Raw genomic sequence first — 19,862 nt, 5'->3', positions numbered from 1 at the left:
CAGTATGTAGTATATAATTATTATCAATTATTGTTAGTTATGTCTCATATAGTTTTCGCAGAATTTCTGCGAGGTAAGTACGTATATGTTTGACTCTTGAAAACATTAATATTCCACTGCCTTCCCGAAACAACAGACACATTTCATGATTTAAGCATTCTTTATCAATTACGAGTTCAATAGCGTTCACAAGAAGGAGTGAAGCTTTGAGTAGCGCTCGATTGGCATTTTAAAACGCGATCGGCGGCTACGTATGTAGCTGCTGTTTTTATTTATAAACAAATTAATACAACTTGACATTTTGTCAACAGCATTTGCAACAATAACAACAGCATCAGTGTGATGACAGCAACAGCTTAATTATTTTAAACTTACAGTGATCTTTGCAATCAACGCACTTTATGACTAATTGCTGTCGTAAAGATTTATTTTATTTTAATTGAACTCATTTATCTTGCGAGCGACTAAGAGTGCAGGCATGCAACTAAAGAGACAAAAACCCCTGCCTCTCTCTCTCGCTCAGTAGTATGTCTCTCTTTTAGGCCAAAAAGTTCAGTCAAGAGCCGAAGAGCACGAAATATGGCAGCAAAAGCGAATGCAAATGTTGATTCATTTTGAAAGCGTCGATTGCAAACAGCTGTTCATAAGTTGCAATTATTTATACATAAGCTAAACAATTTGGCATTGTTTGCAACCTACAGCTATGCCAACAATAGATCTTGCCACGATCAAGTGGCCACGCAGACGCAGACAAAGTTGTTGGTAGAAATGCTTAGGTACTCGTGCCTCTGCTGGTATAAGAGCTGCAAGAGCCAAGTCGAAGAGCGCACACATACAGCGCTAAAACATAAAGCTTGGCTCAAATGGCAACGCCACACATAGATACTCACACACACATACACACACGCATACGCACAGAGAAGCAGGCAAGACGGCAGCAAGACGGTCGAGCTATGTACATACATGTGTACGTGTATGCGCGAGTACGTATAAAAAACAAGCGGTTAAAACCTTTCTATAAAAATTTCAAAAACGTATCAGTTGTCTGCGAAGCGCTGCACAAAACGGACGTCTTAACGGAAACTGTAATCGACACGCCCACAGAAATCGAACCAACAGAATTAAAACTCACATGCAAAGATAGTTGTGTCCAAAATTTGTATCTAACTACAAACATAACTGAAGTTAATGTCGCGATAATTAAATAAATGTATTCAGATAATCGATTGATTAAGAAAAAGACCCGAAACGTTGCTTATCGGTAGAAGTTTGTGTCTATCTTTTGCCTTTTGTTTGCAGACAAGAGTATCTTAACCAATAGACAAACACATACACATGCACACACACACACACAGACACTTTCAAAGGAAAAACACATTGCAATTGTCGTCTATCGGGAAATTGTTGTTGCTTTCCAGCAAAGTAGTGGCGCGTGCGCATTTGACAATTGCAACCGTGCACTTGCGATAAGAGTGGTTACCGTTACGCGTCGTCGTGTGCTATTCATACATACTTGTATGTGATGCATATGATATATACATACATATATACATATGTATAATTAATAATTACAACAACATGTTGGCAACATACTTATTGCAATGACTGTGCCCTTTGTTTGCGAGCACATTTAGCTAGAAAGAGCTAAAAGACTGAATTATTTTATAAAATTGCAATTCGGCGACCCCATTATTTGTTGTTCTGAAAGTGTTTAAAGTGCCATTTGTGTAACATTTAAATGCGGCAACCAATTGGAATCAACTGAAAAGCGTTTCGCGCTCAATGTTGCTGCAACAAATCGGTGTTGCAGCTGCTACTTGTATTGTTGCCCCCGCGTTACACCAAACGAGAAAGGTACTCTTCAATTGTTGGACTTATGTTTCTAAAAAGCGGCAGCAAAAAAAAACCGGTTAATGTAACAATATTGTAGATTATATAAAAAATAAATTAATGAAGATTCTCGACTTTGTTTTAGATTCTATAAAATAGTATTTTAAAATAAGTTGACGCATTCCAGACTTGTTACAATTTAATTTATTTTATTATTAAATCGAAAAGAAATGGGGTTTGCTTTTTTATATTTCATATAGAAAGATGGTTATAAAATATAATAATGATTGGGTTATCTAATTATTTTCATTAACAATTTCGCAAAATTTGCAGGACTAGAAAATACCACTACACATTTTTTGTATTCATTCATAGAGTATACAAAATCGTTCTTTCTAATGTCGGATAATCAAAAGTCAAAGTCAAACCCATATCTAATTTATTTGTCTATTGTATAACTTAAATAATATTTAGAGATTTTTTTTTTTGTGTGAGTTTTATGTTTAAAATGTTAAATGTTTTCACATTGTCAATAGTTTAGATAAACGCATATTAATAATTACAAGTATTATAAATAAAACACAACCGTTTTTTTTGCTGCCGCTTTATTTTTGACGAAAAAGCACAAACCCGCAGAAGATATTATTGTCTTTGCTGTTTCATGTTTAAGTTATTTTTGTTCATTATTATTATTTGGAGTGCTTGCATGTTTTGTTTTCTTTGAACATTTGTTTCACCGTTAGAATTTTAATGTGTCTGTCGCTGTGTTCGTTTCTACAAGTATATTGATTCTACAGAATTTTGTAGTCTGGCCAGGTTTTTGGATTTGATTTGCACGTACATAGAAATGGTTTAATAAGAAAAGTTTCACAGCACTTGCATGAATAAATAAGCTGTGTGATGTTATGTCGTTGCGTTAAACTAAACAATTGGTGTCAGCCAGTTATATAAGTATTTGCCGAGGCCATAAAGTCAAATGTTAAACAACGTCCTCTTCGGCTGGGAATTGTTTATCGGCTGCTATGTGCTTAAATGCATTTTAATACTGCTACGACCCATATGGATGCCTTCAAAACTTCTCCAGCTCCGTCTGGTGGGGGCAGGTGTGTATAGTATACATACATACATACATACATACATACATACACATGTGTATGTGTCGGTATGTGTGCTGGGTGCACATGCCACCATTGTTGTGAAGAAAAAATATAAATAAAAGGTGTCACACATGTGTATGAAATATTGACTTGGACTTTTTGCTGCCCATTTCGTATCAACTTTGACTTACGTGACTTAAACAAATTGCATTATTTTGCACATTTTTCATTGCGTTCAGTTCTATATTGTTCCTATGTAGGTATTATTATATATACATATATATATATATTTTTATTGTATTATTTTTATTCTCTCCAGCCATCATAATATTTATTTTCTTTCATGGCGTCAATTGTTGAACTCGTCATACAACAGCATTTAACATTTCACCATGGCTGACCACATGCTGGAGTTTTTTGTGATTTTTTATTTTATTTTGCATAGTTTTTTTTCCTCACCAACGTCATACTTGGCCGGTTTAGGGACGAAGCTTTTGTTGTTGTCATTGTTTGCGTCTCTTTGCTCAGTAGCATGGTCATAAATTTCCTGTGTATGAGTCATGCTCAAGAGACAGCTCATGAACACAGCAGCAGCAGCAACAGCGGCAAAAAGATAAAGATACAGAAATTCACTTGAAAACACATGAAAATTGCTTTTAAGTGCAGTACATAAAGGGCGTAGAGAAAGGAGAATCGGTTCATTGTTTGGACCTGCTGGCTTGCTGCTTTGCTCTTTACAATACGAGACTTTAAAGCAGTTGGATTGGTTCCTCAACAGACAATTAACTGCTACAAATTATACTTAAAATTAATCCTTATTGTCTTTATTATAAAATGCAGATATTACGTAGTCGTCGCTACTATGCTAAACCGGTTCCTGTTAGCAACTCATTGTGGCATTGATTGTTCAGAATATATATAGTATATTTCTTTAGTTGGTAAAATGATCTACAGATGGTTTTAACAATAATTTAGCCTCAGTAAGCTGCTTTAGTTTGCAAAATGCAATGAATATTATTTTTACAATTAAATGCAATTAAACAATTAAACCGGTTCTCCAGTTCTTTTAAATGTAGAATATAAATATTGAACATAAAGAAAGCCATTGACTTAACAACAACATGAGAAAGCAAGCTAAAGTTTGAAGAGATGTATTTCAAAAGTTATTTCGTTATGCGAATAAGTAATATGTATATGATTCTGATAACAAATATCAGGTAATACAATAATTGTTTTGTTTGTATTCTTTAAGAAAATGCAAGGCATAGAAGGAAGTCAAAGACACTCTAATTATACAACTTCACACTATTTTCGAACAGACAACTTTAAAATGACTCTAATGGGAGCAATAGGCTGGGGGGGGGGGGGGGGGGGGGGGGGGAATTAGCACTTTGTCTTCAAAATCAACCGGATAAGTCAGATTCTTGTTTCGCAAAAAAAAAAACCCCAGACTACAACATTATAGTATATTATATCAAGAGAGAAAAAGCTTTGATTTGTAGTATCTTTTTATGAGAGTGCCGAAAGAGTCGACTCAACTCATTTGACCAATAGTTATAGGGCCATTTCTATTAGATCGATTAGGAAAATGCGAAAAAGATTTGAACAAAAATCCCTCAATATCAATTGCATCGACTTTGCTTCAGAGCACTCTCTGCCAATATCCGCTTTAACTTTTCCACAGCCCCCAAATGGGTTGAACAGGCCATAAACTTTTCCAAGTCATTTGAGCAAAAATAAAATTAAAAGTCCAACAGTTTTTGTTTTATTTTTCCATGAGATCTGCAAGTGGCATCAGTTGTTGAACTTTTTGCTCGTTTGCGTTTGGGTTGGTCGCTTCATATAATAAGCCCAACATACAATATACTATATATAGTATATACACTGAAAAGGCCTTTTAGTGGTCTTCAGTCGACAGTTGGTTGGAGTGTTAGTGTCTATGCTTGTTTTATACTAAATTTAGTCTGGCGCGTCTCGTTACAATTGTGCAATGACCTAAATCGTGAACCCCAAAATCAAAGCCAAACTCATTTAGCCTATGTATGCGTATGAGTTGTTTTTTCCTCTCTTTTTGCGTGTGTGTGTGTGTGTGTGTGTCGCATTATCTGCTGCGCTCATGTGTACGTGTGTTGTGTTTGTGTGTTTGGACATTTTAGCAACGTTTTTGTTGATGCCCATCAACAAATGGCTTAGTAGTAGCATAAATTTGCACATAAATGGGCATGGGCGCAATCGAAATGTTTCGTGGTCAGTCAGTGGTGGCTTTGGCGTCTTTTTCATAGCTGGAAGTTATAAATATTTTTTTTTTTGTTTTTTTCTCAGGCAGCGCGTGTACCTGATGGCTCGGAGAAGAGAAAGTAAGCTCGGAGCTCATATAGTATAGGTGTGCGTTTTCTTTTGCTTTTGTTAGCATTTCAGCTAATTAGTAGTTGCCTATAATTGATTCGAACCAGGCGTATTTCCTATTGTTGAAATGTGCTATGCGTGCTCCCTAACTTGTTCGTTTTTATGATTGGAGTTATTAATTAATGCTTGTTTGTTTCATAATTGTCCCATAATCTGCGATTAATCGACAATGGCATGGCAAGCAACATATGCTTGGCAACAATGTTGCCGCAACAAACAAACAATCAAGCACCAAACCCAAGCAATAATAGTCTTTGACTGAAGAAAAAAAACCGAAAAAGAAACAAACCGGTTCGAATTGGGTCGTAGTACTTTTGAGTGCAATTGTTACCTTTAAACAACACTCACATTTTGGCTCATTATGGCGTTTTACTTTGGATATGTTGTTGCTGTTGTTGCCATGCTTGACTCTCGGATTGTTCAGTTTTCTTGGCACGCGCTACAGATACAATAACAACAACACCACTTCGTTGTGTGTTAACATTTTGTAATGGTTTCGTTCAATTTTGCCTTAAATTTGTGTGGCTTATCATAGGTCAGTCCAATGGCTAAAATGCAAGCAGTACGTGCCGAGACCCTTATGGTCATATGCGCTAACCTTGTTGGTTCTAATGCCATGCCATTAACATTGTGTGTGCCTGCTATTGAGAAATGCGTGTAAATACCAAAAAAAAAACCTAGAAATTAAATTGTATATTAAACACACATTAGTGACATTTTTGCATACTCACCGTCGTAGGCCATATGAATGATGACTCGGTCGCTTACCCACTGGCTTTAGCCTTACTTGAAAGTAATTTATACTGTTTTTGCACACCACTTACCCCAGCCCGTAAAGGCAATGTCAGACTCAGGAAAAGACAGACCTCGCAATATATACATAATTACATATTTGTGTAAAACTCTTGTCATTTACTCCAAACTAGAGTTGAAGAAAGCAAATTTGGAAACACACTTTCATGGTTAGTGATCGTGTAGACACAGTTTTTAAAAGTTTAACACCAGTTGGAGCCAAAGTCGAACTCGAAATTCAACTGAAATCTCTGCTTCAGCCTTGCAAAAACTGAGAACTCGCTTTGTATGACCCAACAAGGGGATTAATTGGAGTGATTTGGAAAAAATAGGACGTCAAAGTCAATTGAACACTTCAGTTTAATTCAACGGATTATGGCTGATGACCGCTTTAATGAAGAGAATTATATGCAAAATTAATTGAAGTTTTTTAAGGCAATGCTGCCACATGCTACCAATGTTATTCTAATAAGAAAATTCAATTACTTTACGCCCATGTCTATGCACGTATATAATAAATATTTTTATGTATATTGGCCTTCCAAGACAAATTGGTGTTTCCACCCAGCAAAATAAACTCGCTAAACAGGATGTCTAAGTTAATGTAAAGCAGTCCAAGGAACTCATCTGTTTCTTAAAGCTGGCATCAGATTGCCTTCACGTTTATGAATAGAAGATGAAGAAACCTTCATTTCACCAAATCGCCTTTACCAAAGCGAATGTGCTCAGAATGTGCGGTAGTGCCAAACACCCCTGCCATATTAATAATACTAGGGTATTCGATAGTTGTGGCCATTCTTGGCGCACCTGTTCTTTTTTATTTTGCTTTGTGTTGACTGTCGACTAGTTCTTGTGTTCGAGCTTTAACAAAGCAGCTAAAAAGTGCCCCTTATCAGTGCAGGCTTTCTGAGTCTGGTTCAACAGGTTTCCGCTTGTGTTATTATTTTGTTCACAGCTGTTTTTTACACAAACACGAGTATATGTACATGTATGTTGTTCATACGTATAGAAATGCGCATATATTCATATTCGTACATACATATATAGTATTGGAAATATATAATGCATATTTGCTTAAATGCTACACTTACTCGTATTGAGGTTGTTGTTGCTATTGTTTTGGCCCACTAAATGAGTCACCGTCTGACAATGTAACATTTAACAACGGCTTTGCCCTCATCGAGTGCACTTTTAAGCTGGGGGGTATGCAAAACACCAAATCAGTTGTCAATATAATACATACGAGTGCGAAATATTACGTCTTAATGCAGTTTCTCAGTCTCTTTCAATGCTCTGGCATTGACATTTTGCTGGTGCTTAAATTTATTTGCTTATTTATTTATCTTCTCTGTTTTTTTTTCTGCCAACTTTTCATTGCCGCAGCACAGCAGTATTTAACCATCAAGCCGATCAATTTGCCACTTGCACCTGCATTCCCATAAAATAGAAGAAGCTGCAGATATACAAAAAGAAAAGGATGCAGCGTCCATGAGTTTCGAGTGCATTACTTTGTAGATTCTAAACCGTTTTGTCTCAAGTGCTTAAGTTGGCGATTTGTTTACCTTTTGTCGGCAACTCGTTCCCACTCGCCATAAACTTGAACTGCTGCTACTCGTACTAGTGCTAGTACGACCACGAGCACGAGTATAGTGCTGCATGCATCAAGTTTTTCCATTTATTCTGCACCAACCACTTTTATAGTGTGTTGCAGCCTTGGACCAAACACTCACTCTCTCATTCATATTTACATTCTGTTTGCTTGCAGACAATATCAATGTAAGTACATGCTATATAGTATGGCAACAACGATAGTTCAACGTACCAAAAAAAAAAAGAAGCAGCGGCAGCCTTCAATTCGCTTTCAATGCTTGTTCATAGTTGGCCCACAAATTGGCAGCAATTGCTGCTTTTTTCCCCTTTTACTGAATAAATTTACCAAAACAAAAAAAAAAAAAAACAAAAAAAAATGAGACAAAAACCAAAACAGCACTTGCATATGACATAATAATGAGGCTTATTTCGATTCAAAAACATCATTCGTGTTGCTCACCTCACGCCCACAACGCAAAATTTTCCATCAATTGTTTGGCTGCAGTAATAAATCAGAAAGCCAGGGCTGCGGCTGCTGCTGACTTAAAGCATTTTTATTGCCAAAAAAAACTTGTTTCTCAGCTGACTGTTGACCCGACTCGACTCTGCAAGAGCCAGCAGTTGCCTTCAGTTTCATTAATGAAAATAAGTAGTATGTATGCGTGTAGGCTTCTCTAGATACTTTTGTATCTATGTGTGTTTTACATTGGCTATAGCTTTATCGGTCCACTTTTGGAACAGAACTCTTTAACATCTCTCCCGCTCTCTGTCTCTCAAGTCTATTTCATTGCTTAACAACCATAAGAAAATGATCTCTAATACTTACGTATCATCTCATCTCATGGCTAAGCGCCATTTATATATGTACATATATAGAGAGCAATGGCATTATGCAAAGCTACAAGACTTGAAAAGATTCAACATTTTAGCATTTCAATTCAAACACTAAATAAATTGTTTGTCGATTTAATGTGAATATTTCCCATGCATGCAATTCGCATAAAATGCCAAAAATTGCACAAAATGGCGCGCGCACGAATCAAAACATTTAAATTAGATTCGATTTGATGCCATCTACACTTGCCATACACTTTGATGGACAAATCAAGGTTACCTTTATAGGAATTGAATGCGTTTTATTTACAATTTATGCAGAAAACCAAACCAAAATTGTTGCAAAAAGAAATATTGTTGGCGCGTGTAGATAAATAGGTGTGTTTGGGTCGCTTACAGATTCAGAGTCTTTCCACGTCCATGTTATCCAGCGAGTATCTACCTTTCAACCCATCTATGTTTAAAGAGTGATTGATTGATTAGGTTTTTTTAAATGTCAGCAATAATGTCCCTTTGCTTTTGTTTGCTCTACAGTGTGGGTGAGTTATGATGGAAGCCTATGTTCCCCACAGCTTACCAGTTCCAGTTTCGCTGGTGATCTCAGCAGTTTAGTTGGGGTTGTCAGCTTAAACCCGCGCCATCGTCTTCTTCCACATCTTCCACTTTTTGTTTGCTTGCACTTGACTAATAGAGCTCAGACAATGGAGCAAAGTTGCCAACAGCTGGGCTTCTCTTCTTTGGAGGCTGTCATTTTTATGAAGCCGGAGCGTGCTGCGCCTTTCGTGTATCGTTGAAGAAACTGCAAGATTTGCAATTATGATCTCAACAAATGTATTCCGCCTTTGATTGTATTTTCAAGACGGGTTTTGGGCTAAAGTCTAGGCTAGTCAGTCAACTACAGCCGTTACAGAATTGAATTTTACTTTCATTATGTCTCAGTTTATTCTGCAATTAACATACATACATATGTAATTTTTTCTTTGCTTTTTGTTGAATATGGTGGGCTTTTTGAGTCACAAGCCATGACATAATAGTCTTACCTTTGTCGCAACAAACAAGAACCGGATATTTTTTTTGCTGCTGCCATCACATTCTTAGCATAACAGCAAGGCAAAAAAAAAGAAGAAAAATAAAATGTTAATAAGAAAACAATCAGCCGCACAGATTGTCCACAAAATATGAAACATGAAACAGCAAAAAAAATAAATAAATAAAATTAAAACAGATTATGCGGAACGGTTTGCGCAGGCGCAACATTTTGATTTTTAATGCATACATTTTTCTCTTCCCATTTTATACACGCGCCACAATTTGCAGCTACAAATCATTTGAAGCTATTGCCATCATAGACTTGCCCGCTTATAATTAATCCACAATGACGGCCATGCCCGTTGTCTGGTGCACCGATCCCAATTCGGTCAACAATCGACCCACAGCATTTGCCCTGCACGGCATACAATTGCAGGGCAATGTCACTGAGAAGCAGGTCCTGGCACTGCGGGAGCTGGTCAGTGCGGCAGCCGAGGGCCGTCTCATCTTGCCTGCCGATGGCACTTTTATGCTGCTGGACAGCGGCCTAAGCATTGAGAGCTCCATAGTGCCGAAGGATAAGGAGAAGGCAACGTCCTGTGTGGAAACAACGATGCCAACAATGCCCGCCAACAACTCGAATGTAGAGCAGAGCTCCACTCAAAAGAATTTTAAGAACACATACATTCTTATGCCGGTGACCACAGCCCACAACAACAGTAACAACAATACTAGTGACCACATCTTGCCGGCTGCTCAGTCAACGCCAGCTGCAATTGCTGCTGCGGCAGCGCAACTGGAATTCCTGCTGGAGCCCAAATACTCGACATTCACGCCGCCACCCTCGCCCCCAAGCTCGACGGATGGGGAGATACTGTACGAGTTTCTTTGCTGTGCCAAATGCATGAATGAACATTACGCTGCGACCAGCGGGCGTAGTCACTCGTCGGCCCAACGTGCCCGTTATACAAGCTGTTGTGGGTCCAGCAATAACGGCACTTGCAATCGAAGACTGCAGCGTTATCTAAAGAGCTGCGTGCGAAGCAGCCAGCAGCAGCAGCAGCACGACTATGAGAGAGTGCCGATGAGAACGACAGCGGCGGTCAACGAACCGCCGCCACCACCTGTCGACTTGGATCCTGTCTACAATATAGCCACCAAATATAGCCGCCGACGGCAGATACAACAGCAGCGGGTCAGGCAGCATGGTACGGTTTCGATGGGCATTGCACGTAATCGACAAAATCGTCATCACAAATTACCGATGCACAGTGTGAAGATCTTTCATAATCGCAGCTACACGCTATCCAGTGGCACGAGCGGTGGCGTGGGTGGGGGCGCTTGTGGGGGCATACCAATGGGCATGCCGGCCACTAGAGCGACGACAGCGAACGGCATGCAGGCCAGTTGGTCGGCAACAGCGGCGGCGTTAACAACGACGAGCGCGCAATCAACTGCGACAACAACACTAACGACGACGACGACAACGAAGCCAACGACAACAACAACAACAAAAACGGAAACTACATTCAATTCAATATCGATCGCGCCTCTGTACGCAGTAGTAAGCAAAAAACGCGACAGTGAGTGTAAATCAAAGGCTGATCTAAAAGCCGCTACTGATACACCCGTAACTAATACCGATATAGCTGGTAGTGTTCGTGATCGTGATCGTGTTCGTGAGCCTGTCGCATGCCCATTGAGCAAGACTGAGGCAAGCATGTTGGAGGCCGTGCCAGAGGAACCGGCAGCTGTGACGGGAGCCAATTGTGATGTTTGTGCTGATAGCGAAGAGTTGCAAATAGTTAGAGATCTAATAAGTTTCGATGAGGTGGTCGATGGTTATCAAGGCATCGCCACGCGAATGCCAAAAAAGTCAAATGTCTGTGATAGTGTCGATGTGGATTTGTTGTGTGCGCCCACTGCCGAAGAGCAGGATGCATTGCTGGCGTTGCTCGTGACGCCACCACCGACACCCCCAAAGCCATCCTCGCCGGGTAGCAATAGTTCCAGTCGCAAGACCAGCTTCGATTCAACCTGCACGATAAGCTCCATGGACTCGGGTTTCATTGAGATGCAGAATAAATTAGATGCGTTGGCTGCAGCGGCGGCAGCTGCCGCAGGAGCTGCGGGAGCGGTGGCGGCACCACAAAGTCAACGTCTTGAGGATGCTGTGGGTGAGAAAATTGCGCGTTGCAATTACAAGGAATGTCTAACGCAGTCGCGCAATCGCCGCAAATCCTATGAGGAGTTCAAAGCCATGTTTGCCGGCGCATCGGATGCAACAACAACTGCAACCGTAGGAGCCGCAACAACAACAACAGCCATGCAGGAAAAGCGCTTGACGCGGCGCAGAACTTTGCAAGAGTTGTCGAGGTGTAAAGAAGAAAGAGAAACTCACAGTGTTGCTGATGCCGCGGCAACAACAGCAACAACAGTGGCAGCAGCAGAAGCAACAACTGCGATCGCTCTCGCCTCAATATCAGAACAAGAAACCACAAGCAACCACAGAGATGGTGGCAACGGAATCAACAATAACAACAACAACAACAATGACAGTGTTAACAGCAAACCGGATTGCGTAAACGAGTTTGCAACGACGGCAACGGCTGGCAGCTCGTTAGCAGTAGTGGCCACGGATGAAATGGATACCACTGGCGACGATCTAGCAACAACAACGACACCAGCAACAGCGACCGCAGCAATAGCATCAGCTACCTTGCCAGCGGTCGCTGTCACCGAAGCAATGCGCAAGAATTCCGATTTTCTATCGCAAATACTTGATCAGCAATTTGTGGCTAAGGAGCGCGAAAAGGCGCACAAACGTCGCACATCTTATGAGGAATTTAAGCGTCTGGTGCGCGAGATCGAATCCGAGCAACATGCGGTGGAATGTTGTGGTGCCACAGACACCACACCCACTGCCACACCGTTTAAGCGTCAGAATTCGCGGCATCGCAAGAGTTTTGCCTCATACTTTCTGCCACGTCGCAACTCAAGCAAAGAGCCAAAGATTGTTCCAGAGTCTAGCTTAACGACAGCAACAACAGCAGCATCTACAACAACACCAACAACACCTACCGATCAGCAACAGTTGCAACTGCAGGCGTATGCGAAACTTGCCGGCAATGGCAAGTACAATAGCGCCAATTATAGACGCAATTTCAAGATCTATGACAAACTAATTTATGGCACCATTTACGATATTATCCAGCGCAAGAATGATATCTACAATCTGACATATCAGAAGTATGACAAATACATGACCTATGGCACCATCTATGAGATATTGCATCGCAAATCATCGCAGAGTTCATTCAGCGGCAGCTGCGACAAATGGCAGCGCAAGAGTCTGAGCTCGATACTGGAGCGTGATGTTCCCAGACAGGAAGCAACAAATGGAACGTCAACAACAACAACAGCAACAACAGCAACAGCCACTTCTGTCAGAATGCATAAATCAGACGATGTGATTTATGACATTATTCAGCGGCAACAACAGCGGCTGCGGCAACAGCAACAGGATGCGGCAAATGCCGCAAACGAAGCCCCATTGGTCAGTACAAATGCGGAGGCATTGCCAAAGTTGCCAAAGCAGGCGATTTCTGCAAATTTGGGCACGCACGTCACGCACAAATATGGCACAATTTATGATATCCTACAAGGAGAGAAATTGGATGCCGGCGGCGACTCGACCGCCATCGAATCCAAACCGAAGGCGCTGGCGGGAAAGGCAACGCGTTTTGTGGTCAGTCATGTGGATGAGCAGCAGATAAGCACACCGGCAACACAAACGCATCATGGCAACAACAATAAGAACAACAGCAGCAGCAGCAACAACAATAAAGAGGAAACAAACGATGTACCCAGCGATGCCAAAGTCAGCAGCGGCAAGTCCTCAAAGATGCGGCGTCTGTCCAATATTTTATCCTACAATCGATCGACGACTCACAACGAAGCCGTCGATGCAGCGGCGACGCCAGCAACAACAGCGACCGGCAATCCAACAATCGATGGCAATGCCAGCGATGATGCAAAGCCCGACAAGAAGCAGCCGCATGGCAAGCAGCGCAGTCAGGCAAAGCGGCGTATTGGTGTCACCAATTTGTTGTTGCCGCTGGACTCCGAGGAGCTTTACACACGCATCATTGCCCAGCATCGGGCAACGAACCATGCCAAAAACAACAACACCAACACCCACAACAGCAGCAGCAACAGCAACAAAAATAATAATAATAATAGTAATAGTAATAGCAGCGATGCTGAGTGCCACAATGCACTAATGAAATCAAATTCATTGGATACCATTTCCATGTCAGTTGCCATTTCGCCGCCAGCAACGCCCTCGCCGCCGCGCCCACGTCGCTGCCTCAAGCAGCACAACTGCCTGCAGCAGCAACGGGAGCAGCAGCAACAACAGCAGCGGGCGCTCATGAAGAAGCATTCGCTGGACAATTGCGGCGCCAACACAACAGTGAAGCAACCCCTTCGACGATGGTCCAATCAGACCCCCCTCAAATGCACTTGCATCGCAGACACTGGATCGCATTGCTGCAAGTCCAGCAGCAACAATGAGCAGCAACAGTCTGTCATTGGCGAGCAAACGTGCCCAAATTTAATAGGCTGTGGCTGCGACTGCAAAAACCCCACAACAACAGCAACACCAAAGTCTAACAATAATAAAGCGGCAAATTTGAATAATATAACGACGTCGGCCAAGAAAGGCAAATCGCGTCGACTTTCCGAATTTACGCGCGGTGAATTTTTAAATGAAAAATCGTAAGTCACTCTTTCTTTATTTTTATTTTTCATTAATTCATTATTTAGCACCATTGAGCGTTCGTCGTTCATTTACACTCATTCACAAGCGCGTGTATCTCTTGCTGTTACTATGTAGCCATTCCTTTGTATTATACGAGTATGTAGATACTAAGATACTTAAGTCGGTAAACGCAAATTTCTGCGTCTATCTGTTACTTTTCTCATTGCTATGCAAAAGTTTACCACGCACCTCTACTGCAACCTTCAAGGCCAAACCGTTTCAAATTGGTTCAAACCAAAAATATCAGATTTGCATGACAATGTGGTGGATATGGCTACGAGAATCGACACCAATGAGATTTAGGTACAGAAAGGCACAGACAGAGTGGTTTGAATGGATTAGTAAATCCGTAAATGCGTAATATTGAAATACATTATTTTGGAACGTGTGGAACTGACTCAAAATATTATTATTATTATATAATGAAATGAAACAAGGAATCGAACTGAATCGAAACTATGGTTCTGGTTCGTACCAGCAATTGTAATTCAGTAAAAAAGTTTCATTCAAGATAAAATATAGCAAACCTATATTCCGTGCATGAAAAAACAACAGAAGAGTTCAGATATACTATATGTATAGGTAAAACATATCTGTTGATCTGTTCAAATTAGAAGATAACCTTATATGATATTTCTTACTATTTGTTGTCATATGTGGAATAAAATTGTTAACGTTCCTCCCTCGGAAATAAAATCTAATAATGGTTTTAACGTGCTAATTTGAAAATAAGGGCACAATCGTTTGTTTCTTTATAAAGATTTTGTGTTAAAATGCTTTGATTCTGATAGAGTTTTTTGTATTTCAAAAATGGTTAATCGATTCTGGCTCGGTATTTTAATCGGAAAGCATGTTTGAATTTTAGGTGTTCCATTCCGGCAAATTCCAATCCATACTCTTAATTTCTTGGAATGAAAACATGTTTGAAAGCAGAACAAACTGCCATGTTGAAGAATTGTCTTGTTCCATTCCGCTTAATACTCATCGGCAGCGTTCATTGCTTGGAATGAAGACATGTTTAAAAGCAAAACAAAATGCAATCCCAAATAAAATATAACGGAAAGGTAACTTCCATTCAACCAACAAAACAAAACATGTCCATTGAATAAAAAATGTTCATATGTACATTTAACCAGCTTATGAAAGCCTATAACTCACAGCACAAAATGTAACACTTGACAGACCTACAAACAAAATGAGTGGACAAAAAATGACTTCAATTAAATTTGTGTCGCTAAAAGCTTACTTATGATTTAATTAAAGCCAACGCTTTTGAACAAATTTGTCACGATTTTGGCAAGTGGCGTTCGACGTCGCGTCTGCAACTTAATTAACCCTTTTGGTGAAAAAAACACTTTTTTGTGTTACACTGCCACAAGGTAGCAAGGTACAAACAACACACGTACAGCACACACGCACACACACAGACAGACAAACATCCACAAGACAATTTGATAGTCAAATATTTTGCAGGTTAATAATGTTAGCGACGTGCCTGAACGTCGCACTTGGCCATTGAAAAGATTACAACATTCCAAAAACTGAAACGCAGACTAGTTAGTAAACAAATGGACTGGACGAAGAGACTGAGAGACATACCCCCAAAAAAATTCAGAAGCTCGTTGTTTTATTTGTTATCAAATCTGTTGGCTTTGAATTATGCATTGTCTAGATATATACCTCATTCGCTGTTGTTGTTGCTTTTACATATATTATTTATTCGCTCAGGGTTCTAAATATTTTGAACTTGACTGCTAGGGCGTGTGTGTGTGTGTGGTTGGCTGTTTGCATTAATTTTATTGTGCCTTATTGTTGTTGGAGGGTGTTAACTATTTGGAATTTTAATTATTACTTTTTCTATGGTCAAGCGCCTTGTTAGTGCTAATAGTTTTTGCATTAGTCATTTATCCGTGAGTGTTCAGTTTGCTTTTCAATAGAATGAAAGTCATGCGTTCAAAGGCGTGCACAGTTTATGGGCAGCTGTGAAATTTTCACTAGTAATATGGGTCGTTTTTTCAGGGTAATGCCATGCCCCTATTGTTCATATCGATGATGGATTTGAAAATGTGCACAAATTATGTGGAGTGTTCGAATTTCGTGCTTTTCAATGGACCAAAATGAAGTTATTGTTTTTACGGAAACATTCTTTTAAACTCTTCTGAAGAGGAATGACGTGTATTCAAAAGCATAGAGTGAACTCTGGAATACGAAAGTATATTTGGATATATTTCCATTTAAAAACTAATCATATTTAAAGCGGGAATGCAATTATTTACTGTTTTGGACCAAATGCGTAGATATTTTTGAAATGCAGAGAAATAGAGCATAACCAGTTCTGTTCCTATTTTCTAATTGGATCACATATTCATACATTTAAACTCGAATTGAAATCGAAATTTGGTTTCTATATAAAAAGACGATTTAGCAAAGCAGCAGTGGAAGATTAGCTCTAAGAAAACATATTTACAGCCAAATATCTTAAATGCTCTTTGGAGTGGAGCATTTCTATCCTTTTTCTATTCTAACAAATTTGATATTTTTGTGTTGCAATATGGAAACAGTTTTATTATTAACTACCATGGAGATGAGATGCTTTTCGTTTCAAAATTTGGTATAATTATAAAATATTTGTTTTGGAGGTTCTGTTCTGATTATTGATACTTAAGAGGTTATCGTCTTTTCACAGTATTTCAGCGTGAAAACAAAATTATTTAAGACTAGCTACTAAACACACATATTAATTGTTCGTCTTTTAGTTCTTCTTTTGTTTTAGGTACGTCTTGAAACTTTTTGTGGTTAAATGTTCGTCAATTAAAAATCCATTTAAAATATGTTAGCTGATACTGCAAACTAAACTAGTCATTTGTCAAGCTACCAGCTTGCAATTTGTTGACAACTGCAGTGCCGTCAAGACCCATATTAGACTATCGGCACAGACCCCCCAACTTCCGGCCCTCCTGCCTAAGTAATTTCTATTGGTGCAGTAGAAATTGGATGGGCGCGGTCGTTTGTTTTGGTGTCATTGTGCGCTTGATTAGCATTCATATCGAAAGAGCACGCGATGACGACGAAAATATAGTTTAAAGTGTATGTTAAATTGTAACGGAGTAGTCGGTCATTAGTGAACGCATTTCTTGGCTTATATAAGAGGATAGGTTGTTGTATGATTTATGTGGTTTTTAGTGCGCTCTAAATGAATGCACGTGATGTATTCATTATTATTTGGCTGTGCTCGATTTCTTAGCTCTGATGCTTTGATGATGTAAATTGTGAATTACAAGCAAATATTAAGTATACGTTGTGGCTATGACAAAAACACATGCTAACCAAATTACATGTTGTCGCTAATGTCGCGCCACTCAAGCGTAGCGATCAAACAATCAAAGATATACACACGTACTATATATACAATATATACATATATAATCGTGTGTTCATATGTTCATGCTCATCAAAAGCTGTGACATCTATGTAGCGCTATTTATTTATCTGACAGCTGTTGTGGCTACGAGTACTCGTATTATTGTTTATTTCGCTGTCACTCTCATTTCCAGCTGCATTTTCTTTCACTATGTCTTTTTTGCGATTTGTATTACTATGTATTTCAATTGTCACACTTAATTTGAGCCGCACACTGTTCTCTATGGCACAATAAACTCATTCGCTCGCATCTGTTTTTCCATTTCGAATGTTTCGAATCATGTCAACAATCGAACAATAGACAGGGTCCGGCTAGATTTGCGTTTGACATTGAACCAAAATGGAGGGAAAATAAACGTACTCGTACAAAGCTAACTGCGTTGCGCATCTCAGTGTCAGTGAATGGCATAAAATTTTCCACAAAAGTACAAACCTACTACAATAATACATACTACGCATATATTTATATAATGGCGCATTAAATTGTCGTCGGAACTCGCGCACTTCTTATCAATAACACAAATTTGCACATCCATCTATTATTCATAGTATACTATCATAACTAAGACAGCACGCAAGCTGTCTCAAATTACATTTGCGTGTTGTCACAAGATTGAATTAGAAACCGAAACTACAAGTACAAATAATACCAATAATAAACAAAAACTGTCTAATTGAAATTTGACAGCCAACTAGAGATTTTCCAAAGAGAACTGCGATTAAAATCGGTTTGATGATTGCCCGGCCAGAGCATTTTACGACTCGTTACGATTGTTTTCACCACATTTAACAGACGTCAATGCATGAAAATTTTCATTAGAGTATAGCATAGCCGGAACTCGATAATTTCTTGCCTGGCCTTTTACTTTTGTACTCGTGCGAAATTTAACGACTTTTCACTGCCACTAATCATGAAAATGGCACATTAGCAATGCTTCTAATGCATGGGCGTGTAAAGAAGCCTCTTTTCACGTGAAATTTTTAAACGTTGTGTTAAAAACTAACTACGAAACGAAAGCACAATTGCAGAAGTTGAAAAAAATCATCGTAAATGAAAAGAACAATGGACTAGAAAATATTAAATGGTTCTTGAACAAAAATAGCCGCGAACTAGATAAATGAAGTTTATGAACGGAATGACGAATTTCATTCACAAGTCTAAAAAGAACCAGAGAGTTTTATTAAATATGTTAAAATAAATAAACAAATCCAACCTAACATATATACAAAATCACAAAACTCAGAAAGTAAAAGATCTGGAATCATCAAACCTTTATTGGCTTGAAAGACCAATGATGTCGCAAGCAACTCCAGCGATCTTTCATATTAAACGAAGAATATTTTCTAAAAGAGTAAATAAAAGCCTCTAATAAAATTGGATCTGCAATATATCCATATTTTGAGTGTAACTTATAAAGTTGACTAACAATAGATTCCTCTATTCAAAAACTCAATTCTCAAACTCTTCTCTTTTATCTCTTACTTAGTTGGTCTTCAGAAATGGCTTCGCAGAATAAATCTTTTATTGTTAGCTCTAGTATAGATTTTAATAAATGCTTTGGTCATCGCTAACAAATGGTTTCTGCGTAAAATACACATCTCCGCAATGCCTGCAGACCATTAATGGTCACTTCTGGGTACCATGGGGAGCAGTTTCTGCCACAACACACGGCACATTTATTTTTAGATGCCCCAACTGGTTACGAGAAATAAAATGCATAGCAATTTTCCATCCAAAGCTGTTGTCGTAGTCGCTGTTTTAGTTGCTGGCTGCTGACTGCCCCTTCCAGCTAAAATTTATACTTGGACGAGTATTTTTTTTTTTTCATTTTTTTTAATTGCCTTTGCAACAAAAATTTGTTTCGCACGAAATCCGCAATCTTACAAACATATATATGTGTACATACATATATGGGCAATATCCAACGCCATAACAAAGCTGGAATAAACAAGTGTTTTATTTAATTCACAATACGAGTATCTGCCTGCCTGCCTGCCTGCTTCTCTGTGTTTTGTTAGCCGGCGTCCTGTCCATCCCGTCC

The 19,862-nt window shown here is 39.3% G+C and overlaps 1 protein-coding gene across 5 annotated transcripts in view; it reads left to right on the top strand.

Moving 5' to 3' along the window:
• LOC115622940 (tyrosine-protein kinase Src42A) overlaps positions 1-19,862 on the top strand; it is a 63,464-nt gene that overhangs the window by 28,740 nt on the left and 14,862 nt on the right. The window contains exon 1 of one of the 5 annotated variants that reach the window (XM_030517074.1): positions 11,153-14,357. The exons of the other annotated variants lie outside the window; for them this stretch is intronic. Within the exon in view, the coding sequence (XP_030372934.1) occupies positions 11,299-14,357 (3,059 nt within the window). The 5' untranslated portion in view covers positions 11,153-11,298. Of the gene's footprint in view, positions 1-11,152; positions 14,358-19,862 lie in introns of those variants that run through there. 5 annotated transcript variants of the gene reach the window in all.

Source organism: Scaptodrosophila lebanonensis, unplaced genomic scaffold, assembly GCF_003285725.1.
Source record: "Scaptodrosophila lebanonensis strain 11010-0011.00,11010-0021.00 unplaced genomic scaffold, SlebRS2 tig00000001-arrow-pilon, whole genome shotgun sequence".
Taxonomy (NCBI): domain Eukaryota; kingdom Metazoa; phylum Arthropoda; class Insecta; order Diptera; family Drosophilidae; genus Scaptodrosophila; species Scaptodrosophila lebanonensis.
Note: the sequence above shows the minus strand (reverse complement) of the source record. Positions and strands in the feature narration are given on the sequence as shown.